Source organism: Pteropus alecto, unplaced genomic scaffold, assembly GCF_000325575.1.
Source record: "Pteropus alecto unplaced genomic scaffold, ASM32557v1 scaffold76, whole genome shotgun sequence".
NCBI classification, from domain to species: Eukaryota; Metazoa; Chordata; class Mammalia; order Chiroptera; family Pteropodidae; genus Pteropus; species Pteropus alecto.
The window spans coordinates 21,177,064-21,193,347 of NW_006443138.1; the positions used below are offsets into that span (position 1 = coordinate 21,177,064).

Genomic DNA, 16,284 nt, shown 5'->3' on the forward strand with positions numbered 1-16,284 from the left:
AAAAAAAAAACCTGGCTGAAATGTGGTCTGAGAGAGAAGCACTTTTATCTTAGTAGGAAGGACCAGCTATGTAATTTGTGGGGCCAACGTCAAAATAAAAATATATTTATCATTCAGAACTTGTTCAAAAAGGATTAAGAATTTCAAGATGGTGACAGGAGAGCATTAAACCAAGCAAGGAATCCTGCCCATGAAGCCAGTCCATGATGCCAGCCCTGTTTACTAGCTAAAAGCTCAAGTCTTAGAATCAGGCATAACTGTGTTTAATTCAGCTGAGAGACTATATATAGTAAGCTGCATAAATTCTCTGAACCTCACTTTGCCTATCTCTAGAATGGGAATAACAGAATAAGGTAATTGTGAGGAGATAATGTATATAATTTGAATGTAAGTTTCACGAGGGCAGTATTTTTATAAAATCTTTTTCCTCATGGTGTGCCTAGGAACAGTGTCTGGCATGTGAGATTTGCTCAGAAACTATTTGCTGAACTGATGCATGAGTGAATCAAAAATGAATGAATGATAAAAAATACACTCAGGGGACCATATTTTATGTAAAAAGCCAGACAGTAAATATTTTAGGCTTTGCATGCCAAGAGGTAAAAATCAAGGATATTATGTGCATATGTTTACACAAGAGAAAACAAATTTCCACAAAATTTTTATTACAAAACTAAAAATGTAATAATATTTGAATAGAATTTATTTTGCATAATAACTGAATTTATTTTGTAATATGGTCTGCTAACAAGAAAATGGAATTCTTTATTTTGGGTCAACATTTTGCTTAGATGGAGTTCAAAGTCAGCATTTTCTATCATCAAATAGACTCCAAATGCTCATATGTAAAAATCAGTCTCGGCTGGCTGGCCATACAAAATCAGGCACTGGACTGGATCTGGCCTGTGGGATATAGTTGCTGACCCCTGCTATAAATGGCTGTGGATCAATAAAGGTTTAGATTATTAGGAAGAGCTTCTCAGAATATGAGGATGGAGTTTAATATTTTTTAAATTAATGTGATATTACTTAAAATGTAATTGGTCATAAGTTTGTATATATAAAAAATATTTTAATAAGTCACCAAAAAAACTTCACAGCTTTTTCTCATCAATTCTCAGAAAACCCCAATGGAAAAAGGTAATTCTTTTTTTAGTTTTATTTTAAATTTTAAAAAGTTAGACATTTATACAATCCATGAAGTGATCTTCCCAATTATTCTAGAGCCCATCTGGCACTACACGCAACTCTATGTTTAGTATGATATATTATACTAAAAAGATAATATATTAACATTATCTTTTCAGTAGAGGCTCTGATTTATTTTTTTAAACTCTAATACATTACAGTGAGAAAAATAAGACAATTATTACGGACAGCTAATTGACTTGGCTTATTAAGATCTTAAATAATTTAATATAACATCTGTTGTACTGCAGTCATAGAGAGTAACTGATGCCATGTAAAATGAATCAAACCACTATCTACTTACCAACAAAGTGGGGAAAAGTCAAATAATTTATTTATTCTACATTTATACTAAATACAAAGGGGCCATCTTATATTCATTTAACAGAACAGTTTTAATATAATACAGCCAAAAGAAACTTGTTTATCTACAGATAGGTAAGCTCTAATTCCCAGAGGCATTCAAAACTTTTCGGATTGTTGGCTCTAGCTTTAGATAGCAGAATAAACAACTCTCCAGTGGAAATTAATTTAATTAGGCCATTGCATTAAACTCATCAACCAAGGGCAGATTTCCTAGAATATGGAATACAGCACATACTATAAATACAGTTTAAATAGTATTTACATGGTAGAAGAGCCTTCACCAAATAGTTAATTCTATTGTAACTGCAAATTTTTCTGTGGCAAGCAGAATCCATGTATTAATCTCAAACTTTTTCCTTGCTCCACTCTTTGAGTACATTTGTCTAGCTATCCTTTTCCTGGATCTTCCGACATGGAAAAACCAAAATTAAATTCTCTTATTTTGAATTGAACTAGGGTATTCCTTTTGTTACTATGGTCTTGCTTTAAATAAACAGGTTCTTTTTCCTCTACTTTTTTGTGGTAAAAGTAAAAAATATTTTGTTTATATGTATCTTATTTTTAAACTGGGAACTCCACTTCTTGTTGACAATTCTATTTATTTCTATTTTCAACTGAACTCCATGTTTATATTCTGCATTCAAGTTCTAATTTAGCTATAACTACACCCACACATACCTATCAACAACGATACAGGCAATCAACTCTTTCTAGTAAAATTTTCAAAGTTAAACCTGTAATTTCTTATAGTTAAATCGTGCAACTTTCATAATCTAATCCTAGCCCAATATCTGTCCTTTTAAAGTAATGAACAATTCATTCATAGTTGTGGTATGAACTTCTGGACCATACTGCTGAAAAATATATTTCTCAAAGTTCTGTAATTGTATTTCATTCATTATTCATTCTTGCCATAATTTCCTTGGGAAAGACATTATAATAAATTCAAAGTTCTATATTTTCATTAATTTGTTTAAATAGTTATATTTTAGCTCTTTAAGGTTCTTGGATTTATTAAAGATAAAACTGAGGTAAACAAATAATATTAAATATTAGCCAGTTCTGACTTGTCTGCCTGCAAGAGAGGAAACCAGTTTTGACTAGAACATCAAGCAGTTTTGTATTTTCTTTTTAATTAAATATAGCCAATGATTTGCAAAGAGAACACAACATGGTAAACTAAATATTTCATGTGTGAGATGATAGGAGGTTTGTCTGTTTTTCAGCTCTTCCAAGATTATGATCAGGAAATGGATGATTAAATGTTGTGAAGTTCACAAATGTATTTTATTTTTCCTTAGCCTTAATAACGGTAACTATGGACAATATTTCTTATCTTTCAGAGACCATTTTAAATTTAAATAGTTCTTTGTAAATATTAACTCAAACATTCAATAGAAGAATATAAGATGTAATGTTCTTTATTTCACTAGAAGAATGTGAAGGATTAGGAAATCTGATAAAGCCACAGTCAAAGTGGTGACATAATGAATACCTTTCAAATTCCTGAAGTACATATAATTTAGTTTTATTCACCCAAATATATACATACAAAAAGATATATAGTCCTTGCTTTGAAAGAGAAAACTTGTCTGGGTTTTCCTTAACTCCATACTCTCAAATTTCTTACCTTCTTTCTTGGTAGCTTCTGTCTTACATTTTCTAGATTAATTACAGCAGCTGTAGCTAGGACTACTGAGACAATATATCCTTTATATTCCTCTATATTTAAAACGTGTCATTCTAGAATGCTAATTGAATCAATGCTATTGAAGCAATATCCTTGACTGGCTAGCACGCTCCTACCACTGAAGATCTGGTTTAAAACTGTAAACTTTCTAAGGGATTTTAAAGTGCCACGAGCACCAAATTAATGATTTAACTAATTGATTGAATAAAAGATATAATAGCTAGTATAATTAAAAGCATTCTAAACATAACTAGGTACATGAACACTTTTGAAGACCAACAATGAAAATAACCATGCACGTTCTAAAACTACATATAAAATAGAAGATATAAAAATTTCATAAGATGTGTGATATAACACCTCTGCTGTCCCAGAATTGGTAAATTCGAGACCCAGGCTGAAATAAATTGTGTGCTTTGAAAACATTTTGGGGAATTCCTATATCTAGCATGCATTCTCCTGTTCCTCATTCTGCTTCATTCAAGAAACTGTTCTGGTTTATTAGTTGAAAGAATCTGATACATTATTCTGCATTGGTCTTAGATGCAGAGAGAATCTCTAAGAACAGTCACTATAAGCTTTATGGAATTAGAAACTAAATGTGGGCAAGATATACTACAGTAAGTCCTCACTTAACATTGTTAATAGGTTCTGTGACTTTAAGAGAAATGAAATATAATGAAACCAATTATAATATAGGCTAATTAGCTTATATTTATTTTTATATATTTTTTTATTTACACTTACATTTATATTTAACCAGGGTTAAGTTCTATGGCATCTCATCAACATTATAATAATGAAACAACATCAAATGAAATTCAAAGACCTGCTGTATAACATTTCCCCGTGGATGCACTTGGCACCACTTTCCATTTGGTATTATTCCTACAGAAACCTGTGTGCTTCCTTAGTGGTCCTACGGTAGTTCCCTACAAAGGAGTTGAGGTAAAATATCCATTAGCGATTCTGAGAGAGAAAAGCACTGGCTCATACTCTGAGGCCTCTGAGGAATAGTCACAGAAAGTATTGGCCCAGTCTTCTAATTCAACTAATCTAATTACCAGCATTACCACCCAGTTTGAATGTTTCTGTTTTGTTTTCTTTAATGTGTGTCAAACCTCAGTCTTGCCAGAATTAGAGGTAAGAATGCCCAGGGCACAAAGCATTCCTTTCATTCCTCTTGTGCTTCCAGCATTTACCTCCAGCTGAGCAAATCAAAAGAATCTAGAGCCATGCCATTAGAATCACAATAGTTTAGATCTGGAAGGGATACTGAACACCATATGGTTCAGTCCCACCAATTTCATAAATGGGAAAACAAAGGCTTAGAGCAGTGAAAAGGTTACCCGCACATTTAAACAAAGAAACATGAGGAACCAACACTCTCCAGTACTCGCCTAGTTCTTTCATCAATGAGTATTTTTTTCTGCCGGGTTCACCATGATTCTTGTGGTCTCATATCTGGGCCAAATGCACTGGTCCTTCTTTAGGCTCAATTAAGAGATCTCCGAGAATGGAAATGACTCCTTTTGTCTCATTTCAATGAATCTAGAATTCTACTGATGAAAGCAAATTTCTCTGAGCAATCATCACAACCAAACAGCAAATGTCAATTGCCATTAATGAACTCTCTTCTCCGTTTTTCACTCTTAGGACTAGAAAGAGGACACTCCTCTGCCTCTCTCAAACATTCCATGGACAGGCAAATTTAAAACATTCCTATAAAAGCACTCTGCAAAATACCGTGTGCTCACATCACTAGTGTATATTCTCCAAAATCTTAACTCCCTTCTGGATGAGCTGGATTTTGTTGTGATTTATTTTAGTCCTTTCTCTAAACAACTGGGTTTTCAGTGTTCATTTTAGGCATTCTAACATCGCATTTTCTTGTTTGAATTAAAGTGATGTAGAAACCTCAATCTGATTCAGATGGTAATCAGCCCAAACACTATAAATATGTGTTGTTTCCCAGGGCAGGTCTATAAATGGTCCCCGAGCCAGACACAAAATAGCACAGTGAAGAAGAAAACGCATGGGGAGGTGAGGGCAGCAATGATGAACTAGAGGCTTATTTTCCAGTCTCAACTCTGTTAACACACTTTGTGATTTTAGACAAGTTAGTTAATCTATTTAGAGCTTCAGTTTCTCTATCTGTGAAATAAAGGGATCTGTCTAATCTTTGCTAGTCAACATGAGGGCCATTAGCCAACTGTGGCTACTTATTACTTAAAATGTGGCTGGTGTGACTGAAGAACTAAAATTTTAATTTTACTTAACTTCGATTTGTTTAAATTTTAAAATCGATATTTGATTTAGTGATTAGAAAACTTTAAAGTATGTTTAAATGAGCTAGGTACATGAATCTGGATTTTCAATTGTAAACTTCATGAAAATGGGACTAAATATGGAGTATTTCTGATGAAATTTTAGTGTCTGAACTGGAATATGCTGTAGGTATGAAATACCCAGGTTTCAAATATAAAAAATGTAAACTATTCCATTAATAATTTCATATCAATTGTAAGGTGAAATGGTAACATTTTAGATACACTGGACTAGATAAAATTTATTATACTTAATTCCACCTGTTCTTTTTCAGTTGTTTTTTTTTTTTTAAATGTAGCTACTGGACAATTCAAGATTACATATATGGCTTCTGTTGTATTTCTATCAAGAAAGTAATGGTCTAGATGTTCTGAACAGCGTCTTAATATAATCACTTAGTAAGATGGGCCCTCTAGTTTAAACACATGGAAGAGCCACTTAAAAATACCATTCGATGCTATATTCTATTAATTTAGCTAACATTTTAGACGTACCCTTTTAAGAAATGTTATTATATGGGAGGTAGAAATAGATGAGTACAGTGTCTACCTGTCTGGTTTCTATTTCTTTAGGAAGTACTCCAGAGTCAACCCTCGGAATCCATACTTAGAACTAGTGAAATTGCCTTGCGGCCACAGATGATTGAACAGTGGTAGACTACCTGAGCCAGATGGGCCGATCAGAAAGTCATTTCCCAAAACTGGTAGTGGTGATAGGAACTAATAATTAGTCTCTGGGCAGGTCCAAAACTGTAATCTGAAAATCTGAAAGCTCTGAGACAGTTACATTCTACCAGGTGACTGAAACAGACAGACAGAACAGTATGAGGCACAGATTCAGAGATGAGGAAAGACAAAGTCAGTAGCTTTCCAATCCTGGCTGGAGTCCTTTTATGAGGCCTAGCTGCATCCTTGCCCTTGACTGGAATGCTATTTTTCAGTATCCTTAGAATAATGGGACTTCCTGTTGTCAAATTTAAGTTCATTACTGTTAGTAAGAAACAAGGGAGTCTCAAACAAGATGAGCTCTTCCAACATTTGAAAATCAGACCTTTTTTGCCAACAGTTAAATGCTGACTGGTAAGTAGTTCTTGAATAGCTACTACCTACTTGAATGGTGAGGAAATACAAGGGACAGATTTAATCCCTAATCTTTAGATAAATAAAATACAGTAAAAAGAGAAAATATAACAAAAAACAATAATGATGACATCTGACGTTTATTGTATGTATAGTGTATCTCAGAGTTTTCCTATCTCTTTACAACAATACCCTGAGACAAATACATAACATGTACAATTTTAAACAGCTATGTAAGTAGTATATGATCAGGTACCCAAAATGAATAGTTTCTGTACTGATTCTATAGAACTTCTGAGATAATGAACTAAAAGGTAAGGTCCACAGAGGAGACACCACGTGGTATTGCTGAGCACTTGGCACTCCCCAGCGCCAAGCAGAAGCACTGTAAGGAGTGATGTCAATTTTTGCAATGATACAAGAAAGAAACAGCAGGTCTGGAACAACAGTAAATAGCCTTGTAAGAAAGAGGGATTTTAAACTGACCTTGGAGGAGATGTCCATTAAGACGTTTTTAGCCCCCGAATATTGTGTGATTCCGGTGGTAGAATTTGGATGAGTAAACAGGAGAGGAAAGGGCATCCCTGGCAAAATGAAGTAGCACTAAACAGTCTTGGAGCTAAGAATAAGCATGGTGATTTTAGAAGGAGGAACGCACCTGGCTAGGGTGGGGGGTCTGTGTTGGAGAATAACAAGTATTAAGATGAGGTGGTTAGGGTGAGGCAAGACTGTGGAGAGTCAGGAATATCAGATTCAGAAATCTGGCTATCAGCCTTCTGTCATTAGGAACAATGAGAGTTCTTGAATCTGGAAATGACTCAATCAAAGTAGTATAACCTTCTGAAGGTTTAAGGAAACCGTGAAGGAAACCATGATTCCTCAAAATTGGATGACACCTCTTACACCTAAGACCTTTTACGAAATGCACACCTATCTAAAAGAAGATAATAATGTTGAGGTGCAGACATTGTGTGATGAGTGACAGGCATTCACCTCCTCATAATAATCTTGTGGGTTCTGTTCAGGCCAAATTTTGTACCTCAGGGAGTAAAGACTGGTCCAGGTAAGAATCATCAATAGATGTGAAATCTGTGGGCGGAACTTTGATGAGGAATTGTACATGGTCTGAAAGTATCTCCCCAAAGGCTGCTTCTTAGCTGCTAATAAGTAAATACAGAAACAGTGGAACACCTTAACCAGGTGGTCAAAACAGCACCAGGATGAGAATTTAGACATCGTGTGCCTCTGGATGTGATAACCTGAGGACATATCATTTATTTAGTTTAGAAGCTTGGAATGCATAATGAATATAACCATTAAGAAACATCAAATGTTTCGAAGAGAAAACGCTTTATTTAAAGGGGAGGGCTACATTACTAAAAATTTCACTATCATAAATACAAAGAAAGTCTGAGGAACTCTTAAAGGAGACTAAAGAGACATGATGAATTAGTTTCCACAAACTAATTTTTTAAGTGGACTTAAAAAAGCACAATTTTATTATTTTACGGTTCTTGAGGTCAGGAGTCCAAAACAGGTCTTATTAGGTCAAGGCATTCAATGGTGCTATGTTTCATTTAGAGTCTCTACAGGAGAATCCCTTTCCTTGCCTTTTCCAGAGGCTTCTGTCCCCTTCCTCCTTTTCAAAGCCAGCAATATAATATCTACAAACCCCTCTCTCTGGCTCTGACACTCCTGCCTTCCCTCTTATAAAGATTCACGTGAGGAGACTGGGTCCACCTGGATCATCCGGAATACTTTCCGCATCTCAAAATCCTTAATTACATCTTCAAAGTCCCTTTTGCCATGTCAGGTATTATATTAAGAGCATAAGACATCTTTGAGGAAACATTAGTCTGCCTATCACGGTTGATATAAAAATGCAAATCTTGATCCTAGATTGGTTCTTGTGCTTGAAGAAGTGCCAAAAACAAACAAAAAGAGTTGATAAAACTGAAATACAGCTAGTAGATTTAAGTATTTCAGTTATTCCTAAACTTAATGAAGCTGACAACCACACTGTGGTTGTGTAAGAGAAAATCATTTACTGAGGAAATACACACTGAAGTATTTAGGAGTAAACAGAGATGTCTATAACTTACTTAAGGGGTTTAGAAAATAATAAACACATGTGCACAAGGAAAGCAAGCATCTAGTAAAGCAAACAAGGCAATGTTAGATGAATCTAGATTAAAGAGTAAGTGGGTATTGTACAGCTTTTCTGTAAGTTTGAAATTATTTCCAAATAGTTAAAACATATAATTTAACTTTAATTAAAAACTGATAAAGAATTTTTTACTCAAATACCATAAGCAACTCATAGTTTATGTCATTTTATTGACATGAAAATGACTGCAGACGTGTAGCACAAATTCAGCAGTTCAATTTCTGTTCTTTCTACGATGACATTACTAGTAAATGGAAAGGCTCAGAAATGTTTAGGATTTTTTTTAGGTTAGGAACTTAAAAAATCTTAAGAGTCTGGCAATATTATAGCTTCAAACAGTTTAAACAGAATTGGTAATTATCCTTAGATTTAAATATCAACTGTTTGATTACACCCTACTATTTGAGAAAAAGAACCTGCTAGGTAATTTTCTAAGAAAGCCCTTAGAAAAGTAGCCTTTCTTTTTCAGGAGTATTTATCTGATTTTTAAAACAAAAAGTAAAACATAGTGTATTCTCTTCTAGAACTTTCTTCTGCCCAGGGCCTCAGGCAGAATTTTATTGCTTTGGCCTCAGAGAATTTTTCTGGTACCCATTTTGATTCCCACTCTACCGTTTATATTTTAAAGACAAAAGATAAAGCAGCTGGGACTCTGACCACTGACAAATAACTAGGGGCCGGTCCACTGGGAAACTCCTCTGATCTTGGCAGAAACTACCATTTTAAAATGAAGGTAAAACAAAGCTTTAGACCATGTTTCTGCTCAAAGCCATATGCATGCGCTTGTTTTTCTTGCCAATTGTGGTAGCCAAGAACAGAGTTACTCCAGTTGTGCCAGGTCGATTTGCCAAGATCAAATAATAGTGGACTTTTCTCAATTACAGAAACAAGAAAAAAACGTGTGGCAATGAATCGGCTTTATTTTTACAAGCTTGGCTCTTGCTATCACCAGTCAATACTGAAATCTGTGATTTAGCACAATCTGTGATTATATCAGCACACAATAATCTATTTTATTATTTTCAATTTAACACTTGTTTTTCAAAGAGCTGCATGATTTCTTTGAGTGAATTTGGCAATCGGAGGCCTAAAGTGCTTCCACAATCCAGAGCAGGGTGTGCCTTTATTACTTAGATGCTTCACTAGAATATTTTTCCCCATGCAAGTGTAATTATTTAGATAACCACATTCTGTAACCCAGGGTTAAGTCACATGGCCTGGGTTTCTTTGTAAGACTGTCATTCTCTAGTTATACAACCTTGGGCAAAATTACTTGGGGGAGGGGGAGAAGAGTTGTAAACCTCTGTGTATCAGTATCATTTGTAAGATAGGAGTTACCTTAGCTATCTATCCTGCCTTCCTCACAGGGTTTTGCTAACCATCCAAGGAGATAAATATGTGAAATCATTTTGATAAACACCAAATAATTTCTCCCCAGGTATTACTGAAGTTTTTAAATTGACATGTGTTTGTTTCTTAAAGTGTGTGGTGAAGTGCTATTTCCATAGCTTTTCCTAAACAAATACTTGCTGCCTGAGTGAACGAATGATTAATTAACTTTCAGGCTGCTATAATTTTACATTCCTATTTCCAGAGAACTCTCCCTAATCCAGTAAAACAGAGCTAGACTTCAAGATAACTGGTTCGACAGGAAGATAACATGTTCAAAGTAAAGTAAGCCTTAGAGCATGAACTAATGAAAAGAATTATGCCTCTGACATTCTCTTGAAATAACCTTATAGTCTTTGAAAGACTTTTTAAGCACAAGAACTCAGTGATGTGCTTAAGCACACTTAAACTGGTTATAATTTTGATGGACTCATCCACAATATCACTCAAAGCCTAAGACAACCTGCACAAGGTAGATGTATAGTAAGTGATAAATTAAGGAAGATGTCAACTTCCAGAGTAGGGTAACCTGAATGGTTTGAAATTAATACAATATAGTAGTGAAAATGAATCAACATGGAGCAACATGTTATATGTCAAAGGCATGTTACAAAATATGAGCAAGTTGCAAAGTAGTATATGAAGTATAGTGGCATTAACATAAGATATGAAAATATGCAAAAATATACTCTTATGTATAGATGCACAGTTTGCAATAAAAGTAGAAGAGCATGAGGGTTACTGTGTGCTGTTTTGCTCGACGCAACTTCGGGGGAGGCTATCTTCATGCCAAGTCCTAAAATCATGCTTTGAAATGAAAAATTCCAGCTCAGAATATTTGTTTCTAAGAGATAAATACATCCCTAAGAGACAACGTGGGGACTACTGGAGATAGGAAAGGGGCATCCAGGGGATTTTGCTATATTTATAATGTTTCGTTATTAAAAAAAATATATTTGAAGCAAATATCGCATAGTGATAAGGTCTGACAAGCTATGTGATGGGTACACAGGCATTACATTATTCCCCATGCTTGAAATATTTTTTCATATATGAATCTAATAGGTAATTAGAAAAATGATTTCTTGGTTACACTAATAAAGTATTTATAATCATAACCTCATGTTTTTATTGTAAGATTCTAAGAATCTATCACAAAGCTAATAAATTCTGAGATAAAATATTTTGTGTTCTCAAGTTAAATTGGAAAGAGACTTTTATACAGGACCTTTTCAGATATAAAAAAGAATTTACGTAATTTTACAGTCAAGTCTTGTTGGGGAGAGACTAAAGCAAAAAGAGAAATTTGTGGCAAGCTCCAAGGAAGATGATCTTAGTCACTTTAGGAGTACAGATCTAGGACACAAGTTCTGAAATGTTCATCCATGACTAAAGTTTAGCAGTTGTTTGAGGAATAAAACTATGTAAGTCAAATTCCAAAGATACCTTCTTCAAATTCTGACAATTAGCAAATACCTAAATGACAGCTAATTTCCTATGTTAACACGATCACCTCATCTCTTATCAGCTACTAAAATGAAACTCAGAAATGTACAGATTACATACCAAAATGTCCATTCCGGGGACATATTTGAGGGTTATCTTATAGTCTTTTGGAAGATTTGCCACCTACAGAGAACAAAAAAAGGAAAAATAAGACTGTAAGAAAATCCATATATATCACCTAATCATACTGTTTTCAGTGTCTTGAAGAAAAACACATACAAACCTGTTATGTTTTTAAATTACCATGGAATTTTAATATTTACATATATAGTAATTTTTCATTCTTGATTTCCTTTGTAATCAAAGCAATCTCTAAAAATAAAGTAGGTGATGATGCAAATCTTTTGAACTCCAAATTCAGTTATGCGTGGCTAAGTACATAACCTACAGAGCTTTAGAAACATGATCTGAATGAACTTCGATTGCCATCTGTGGTCTTAGAATTCCCTTCCAGGACTATTTTACTACTTGTTCCTCCGCAGGATCAGGAATACAATATATTTTTCTTGTCAGTGGTTCTCAAAGTGATAAATAACGTCGACATCACCAGGGAACCTGTTAGAAATGCAAATTCTCAGGCCACACCAGACCTACGGAATCTTACTCAAAATGATGAGTGCTCAAGTTTGAGAACTACTGTTCTATATTGTTCTTGGGAAAAAGGGTCTGTGAAACTTCAAAAGAACAATGCTACTTGTGAAATAAAGATGCTTTATAATTTAAATAATTTAGAAAAACTCAGTTCTGTGATATAATTTAATCCACTTACCTAGGAAGAAACATTTGAGATGCCTCAAATGTTTACCTGGTTTCTTTTAAAGGGTTTAAAAATATATCTAACACACTTCTATCAGTCATTGATGCATAAATTGAACAATTAACTTTATTTGGAACCAGGAAATTTAAAACAAATCTAAACTCTGTACTTTGGTTTCTCTCATCTATAAAATGGAGTCCAAGGACTCATGTCAAATAGTCATAAACTGAGATAACTGAATGTGGCAAACACATCATAAACACTCAATCCATACTGAGACTTCAAGGCATACAGAGTTCTAGGTTCTTCAAATCCTTTCCTACATACAGCACCAACTCTTTCACCCCAGCCTTCTGGCACTGTTAAAATTCCCATCTGAATAATATAGCCAACAACTGATTTAGCCCACACTGGGTCTTCAAAGAATGTACAATGTAAAAGTCTGCTTTTGCAGACTTATCTTCCTCTCTTCCTGTCTCTAAAAACTTTACTCTTCCCCATAGTAAACTAGGATCTTGTGCGTGTTTGCTGAACTAGGTCATCTCTGACAATTCTCCCATAACACAATCCATGTTTCCTCTTGACCTTGCCAACAGCTTCTAGAATCTGAGAACAATTTGGTGAGAAAATAATCCAGACAAAGGCATAATAAGTAAATACAGTTGACCCTTGAACAACGCGGGGATTAGGAATGCTAGCCCCTGCAGGGTTGAAAATCCACGTATAACTGCTGGTCAGCCCTTTGCATATATTGATTGCCAACCACGGATTGAAAATAAGTAGTCAAAGGGAAGTCAAGGCAGTAACTGAACCCACTGTGTTCACTCCCATTCTGCCCCTAGCAGTGCCACCTCACACTCACTCATCTCAGCCTCGAGCCTAACACCAAATATCTACTATGTGCCAGGCACTGTGCTCATTAAGAGCTTACGTTGTATGATCGCACCCAGTCTTCAGATCCCTGTGACATATCATCTCTGATTAACAGATGAATGAGGTACAAAGAGGTGAAGGAACTTGACCAAGGTCACACAGCTACTTTGTGTTAAGTCTGCACTAGAACTCAGATCTCTGACAGCAGAGCCTCCCTTGCCTCTTAACTCCATTTTGTTTCCACCTCCTCTCTGCATACTCATCCTGGGCATTTTCCACTCATGAGGCTTACCATCATCCCTCCTTATGCCATCCTCAATGAATTAATAAAATAGTAGAATCCTTGCCACTTATTGAAAACGTGTCTGGGCTGCCACAGAAAGTGGTATTTTTTATTTTTAATTTAGAGGTTATATTCTTGCTCTTTACACTTAACTTTCTTCCTCTCAAACTTCTCACCATGCTTCCATAATTTCTTTTGTCTTTTGGATCTTCGTATTTGACATACAAAATGACTCATTCATTTTATGTAAGCCTTGGTGGCAAAGACACAACTAACACCTTTTCAGGTGTCAAGGCTGGAATCAGACTGAGCAGCAACATTCTATTTTATTATGAACCAACCATGTAAATTAAAGCCATTCCACATGGAGAAACATGGCAAGAAGTGGCACTTCTTCTGAACACAAACTGCTTGACAATCCAGCCCTCTTTTAAGCTTAACTTACATAATCAAAAAAGAAATATAAAATTGATCAAATCAGTATTCAGAAAACTTAGGATCTGACTACATACACCTAAAGAGCAGAGAAACTGTAAGGGATATGCCATTTTATTAATTTATGTAAAAAACTGGTTCAAAGAAGTCAAAGAAACCTTACAAAAAGTTTTCTGACCAATACACTGAAATCTCCACACCTTACCACTGAGGGGGTATATAATAAAATAATTACTGCATTAAACTGATTTATTGATATTTAATTTCTAATGGGACTGAAAACCAGTACTATTCTTGAAAAATGCTTTACAATTTATAAGAAGTTTTAACACATGGTCTCTACCACAATCCCACAAGATATATACCATTAAGCCTACTTTACAGATGAAGACATGGAGGCTCAGAGAGGCTGACTGTCATCTCAAGGTCACAGGTATCAGGAGTTCCTGGTGGAGGTAAGATCTGTGCTGGTCTCAGCACAGTTATCTACAGAGCAGTCTCTTTCCCCTTCATTACTTTCTTGCCTTGCATTGGTTCCTTTCCAATTACATTTGGAAGAGAATTTAGGAAGTGAGGTTGTAGATTTTTATGGTCAGTTCATGAATTATATTACTTTGTAAGCACTTATGGCATGTTAAATAGCATTTTGAAAGCACAGATAACCTTGTGATAAATTCAGCTTCTGTGATGGATACTGATCACTGTGGAAAGTCTGATAGAGCAGAGGGAGCCTTTGGCCTGGAACTTCCAAAATGTTCCTTTGAGGTAGTTAGTTTGCTGTTAAGAGTCAGAGCACAAGTTCTGGAAACACACAGCTCAGGTTAAATGCAGGCCCTGCCACACACTGACTTGGAGATCTTGGGTGGCTAATTTAACCTACTTTAGCTTCAGTTTCCACGTGTGTAAAATGAAAACATAAGAGAATCTAGCTAGTGGATTTTTAAAGACTAAAGGAGAATTAAATAACATTAAAATACTTAGTGCTTCAGCATGGCATGTGAATGACTATGAGTTTATTATTAATTGCAAAGGAGTGAGACATTAGCCTAGGGAGGAAGGGTCATATGCAAAGACAAAATGGGAAAGCGCACGGTACCTTTGGGAGACCAAGGACAGAAAAATCAGGCTCCTTAAGAAAAGAGGTAAGAAATATTCCAGGAAAGCCACATTAGAGAGGGACCTGAATGTTGGGCTAAGGAGGCCCAAGGGGACGCAGTGAAGTCAGTGGGACCAGTTCTACCACCAGAGCCCTACAGCAAGTCATTTCTGTCTTAGGTACATCTCTTTCTCTCTGTGGAACTTCTACTCCTTGTCTGTAAAATGAAGGGAGTAAACGAGATAATTACTAAAAATCCAGTCTATTATTTTTCTCGTGTTAAGCAGGAGCACCATACTGAATGTTTAGTTTAAGAGGGAACTGACTAGTAAGTTAGGAAGATTAGTCTGGAAGGATGGATTGGAACCAGGAGAAAACAACGAGTGATAGGGAGCAGTTTAGAAGACGAGTAGAAAAGTTATGAACAGCGTTCAGTAGATACAGAGACTGGAAGCTGAAAAGAGCAGAAACACGGTTTAGATTTTAGGAAAGTATCCTGTTGGTAGGTTAAATGGATAAGTAACCAAGGCTACAGATTTTGAAAACAAATCTACTCTAGTAAAAAAGGTCCAGGGCAAAAATAAATAAATAAAATGGAACTTAACTGATGGAAAATTTTACTAAAGGCCAAATTATCCTACCGAGCTTTGTAGTTTGGAGTACAAAGATGTCAATACCATACCATGCCAGATTGTAAAACGTGTAAAACTCCTAAAACAGGTTACTTGAGGATGGGCTCACTTTATTAGTTGGGCCCATTTACTATCTTTGGATGTCTTAAGGATTGATCGTATCAGTGGCATGGGGAGGGAGGGAGCATGAGAAAAGGCTGATATTGGCCAAGAAAAAGTCTTTGCCAGTCACACAGGCATGGGCTGCATACCATACCCTGCAGGTACCTGGACTCGGGAGAAAAAGAACTCAAGGTCAGAATATTTAACTTTCTAGATCGTGGATCTAAAAAAACTTTGGATCTCATGATTCAAATGTCATCGAGATCCTCAAACGTCTTGAAATCAGTGGTTGCTTAGACGTCATTGGTGAGACACTCCCAAGTTCTAGGTAAGAATCAAAATGCTGTAGAAGTAACTCATGATTTCCTTGACACTGTACATAAAATGTGGTGC

At 35.5% G+C, this 16,284-nt stretch overlaps 1 protein-coding gene across 3 annotated transcripts in view; it reads right to left on the reverse strand.

Moving 5' to 3' along the window:
- KITLG (KIT ligand) overlaps positions 1-16,284 on the reverse strand; it is an 83,722-nt gene that overhangs the window by 25,251 nt on the left and 42,187 nt on the right. For all 3 annotated transcript variants that reach the window (XM_006923813.3, XM_006923812.3, XM_025040997.1), the window contains one exon: positions 11,774-11,836. In XM_006923813.3, the coding sequence (XP_006923875.1) occupies positions 11,774-11,836 (63 nt within the window). The remainder of the gene's footprint in view (positions 1-11,773; positions 11,837-16,284) is intronic.